The sequence below is a fragment of the Contarinia nasturtii genome, unplaced genomic scaffold (assembly GCF_009176525.2).
Source record: "Contarinia nasturtii isolate CC-2019 unplaced genomic scaffold, AAFC_CNas_1.1 Cnas_scaffold_1811, whole genome shotgun sequence".
NCBI classification, from domain to species: Eukaryota; Metazoa; Arthropoda; class Insecta; order Diptera; family Cecidomyiidae; genus Contarinia; species Contarinia nasturtii.
The window spans coordinates 4790-8267 of NW_022199142.1; the positions used below are offsets into that span (position 1 = coordinate 4790).

Here is a 3478-nt window from a genome sequence, read left to right on the forward strand (position 1 = left end):
GTACTTCTTGCTACTGTTAACAAATTGTATCGTTTTCAAGTGGAGAAAAGTAAAATTATAAAAATAAGTGATGGCCAATGTAAATGCTGAATCTGATGTTGAGCTCGAAACAACGGTGGCTGTTCAAGTTGTAACAAAAGACAATGATTCATTTCAATTGGATATTGATAAACTCAAAGAAATACTGGAAACTGACGAAATTAAAGACCGATATGTTGTCGTCGTATCGATTGCTGGAGCATTTCGAAAAGGAAAGAGTTTTCTCTTAAATTTCTTCATCAAATATTTGAACGCACAGGTAATAATAAAAAAGTGCCGTCACTGCATATTTCACTTTTTCAGTAAACTATGATGATAATTTAAAAGGCCTGTCTTGAAATTGTGTGCAATTGTAAATCTATATATCATGTATCTTCATAAACAATTGCATTTACAACAAATGATTTTAGCTCATCAGCAATATTGTTTTTTTTCTTCTTCATAATTCTATTCGCAAAAATGTGCAACATCGACTATAATGCTTTGTGTACAGTGTACACATTTACTTTAAAAAAAAACCGTACTCATACCGCAATATCCATGTTTATTATATAGCGACGTGAGTCGCTGTGTGTATCAACTAACGCATGCGTTTCACACTCATTTTTTTGGCATAGAACCGTTTATTAAGCCAGTATACTGTCCATACTTTTGTAAAAATTGAAAGAGTGGATCAATAAATGGCATTGAAAACGATGAATAATCAAATATTTAAAAGTTTAACACATTGTTGTGTCTTTAACAGTACAAACGACGTGATGTCACAGAATGGTTATACGAGACTGCTCATAACGGTGCATTTGGTGGATTTGCATCCAAAAGCGGTCGAAAACCGATCACGTCGGGAATTTGGATGTGGCGCGAAATATTCACCCATGAATTGGCGAACGGTGATAAGATTGCAATAATTCTAATAGATACACAGGGCATTTTCGATCATCAAAGCACCCCAAAAGAATCTACAACAATTTTTGCACTGAGTACAATGCTTTCATCGGTTCAGTGCTACAATTTAAAGGAAAATATTCAAGAAGATGATTTACAGCATTTGGAATTATTCACCCAATATGGCCGTCTGGCTTTAAACCAATCAAAGGAAACACCATTTCAAAAATTGCTTTTCATTGTGAGAGACTGGCCATATGCAGAGGAAGGCTTTGGATTCGACGGACAAAAAGTCTTAGACGAAATTCTTGCTGAAACCAATGTACAATCTACGGACATGCATCAAATGCGTGAAAATATTAAAATGAATTTCGAAAAAATCGAGGCGTTCTTAATGCCATACCCCGGCAAAAATGTAGCATTCGGACCATTCTCCGGGACTTTGCAAGAAATTGACAAAGAGTTTTTAGACTATGTAAAAATATTAGTACCGTCGTTGCTTGCCCCTGAAAATCTCGCCATTAAAAAGATCAACGGTCAAAAGGTACGAGCTCGCGATTGGATTAAATTTTTGGAAAAATATTTTGATGTTTTCAGTGGAGACAAATTACCTAAACCAACATTCATTTTAAATGTATATGACATATGTGTGCTATTTACGTATTAGTAACGTCCTAAATTTCACGATTCTTCTTCATTTAATTAGGCGACAGCCGAGTTGAGCAATCAGATTCTTTACGATGAATGTATGAAACATTATGTTGATAAAATGGAAAAAATGGTCAGGAAAGTTGATTCATTTATTGAGGAAAATGTTCTGACCAGATGTCATATTCAAGCCGAAAATGAAGCCGTTGCTAAGGTACAAGATAGATTTAATTCAAATAAAATGATTCAATTCACAGAAATTTATAAATCAATTTATTCCATCTAAATTGTAGTTTTCGGAAAAACCGAACATCGGAGGTGATAAGATAACTTCATCTTTCGTAAGCCGAATTAAAGAAAAGATTGCACAAAAATACACATCGCTTAAAAACGAAAATGTCATTAAACGCCGCAATTATAACGTATGTATCAAGTTTTAAATCTCGAATTTCTATATAAAATGAACTAATGCGAAATTTATAAAATTACAGGAGTATATAGAAGGTTTGCGCCATGAAATAAGAGCTAATTTCGAAAGTACTATACACAGATAAATCGAAAGTGCGCATCAGAATGATGCAGACCTTACTAATCTAATTCGAAATGAAATACGTTTGGCAAAGGATACGGTATGTAATATATTTATTACGCCATACATTATTGAAATTTCCATTTCTTTTTAGTTTAATGATAAGAAAAAGGGATACAATGAAATTTGCAATAAAAACTATGCTATGCTACATCGGGATCTATTAAATTCATCAAGATATTTTATCGAATTGAATAAGATGAATAAGGTGCAACAAGTTGCCAAGGGTATGGTGGCAGGAGCAGCGGTGGGCGCATTAGCCGGGGTACGTTTCGGAATTTTTGGTTTAGTAGGTGGAACAATTGGTGGTGCGATATTTGGTGCGATTTCCAGCAGTCTTGATTAATTATTGATTTTTAAACAATTGAAATCATTGGATCCATTCTCATTAAATTTTCCAATGATAAAAAAATAGAATAAACAAATAATTTGACTTTACTTTATATATAAGTTATAGAAATCGAAGAAAAATTCTTAATAAAATGTTTAAACTAATCAAAAGTGATTTTTACCATATTCCCAAATTCTTGTATAAGAAAGAAGTGTATCGAAACTTAATTTCATCGCAAAATAAATGTCAGATTCAGTCTTTTTATGCCAAAGATTCTCTTGAAAATTCAAAAACGTATTTTTACTTAAATAGATATTTTCTTCGACCCTATATGAACAATTTCGGAACAAGTCGATTTTAATGCGAAACCGTTTGAAAGATCAGAAAAATATAGCCTAAAAACGTGTCTCGGAAGCATTTTTATTCTCAAAACGGTAAAATCAATATTCACACTTATTATTAAATATCATTAGAGCAGTAATGTGCGAAGGGGGGGGGGTATTCGCGAGAATTTGCTAGGGTTTTTCACGAAACGGCTTTTTTTTTAGCTCATCAATGTAGAAAATTGAGTGGAATTATTTCAATTTGCTAGGGTTTTTGGTTCCGAGAGATTTTTTTCCGATTTGCTAGGGTTTTTCGCGGAGAAGATTCTTTCGATTTGCTAGGGATTTTCGCCTCAAAAAGTGACTTCCAAAAAAAAAAAAAACGAAAATTTGTCTGATTTGCTAGAGAGTTTTTTGTTTTTGAAAAGTCCTGATTTGTCAGCCTTCCATCGAGCTGGAGGCGGGTTGATTTTGTGGCATGGCTTAGGCGATCCTCATATTTCTCCAGCAAACACCATTGCGTTGCGTAAGGCAATGAATTATTTTATGGGCCATCAAATCGTTGAAGAATTTGAACGGCTTTATCTGCTGCCTGGTGTTTCGCATTGCGGAAATGGTGAGGGGCCAGGAAATCTTGACCTACTATCTCCGATCATGGCCTGG

At 34.1% G+C, this 3478-nt stretch overlaps 1 protein-coding gene across 1 annotated transcript; it reads left to right on the top strand.

Annotated features, from left to right (window-relative positions):
• On the top strand, nucleotides 1-2478 carry LOC116347318 (atlastin-like). The gene is made up of 5 exons (XM_031777879.1): nucleotides 1-298; nucleotides 785-1558; nucleotides 1631-1786; nucleotides 1866-1994; nucleotides 2064-2478. Exons 1-5 carry the CDS (start codon nucleotides 71-73, stop codon nucleotides 2124-2126), a joined length of 1350 nt encoding a protein of 449 aa, XP_031633739.1. The 5' UTR covers nucleotides 1-70; the 3' UTR covers nucleotides 2127-2478.
• Nucleotides 2479-3478: the final 1000 nt, after the last annotated feature.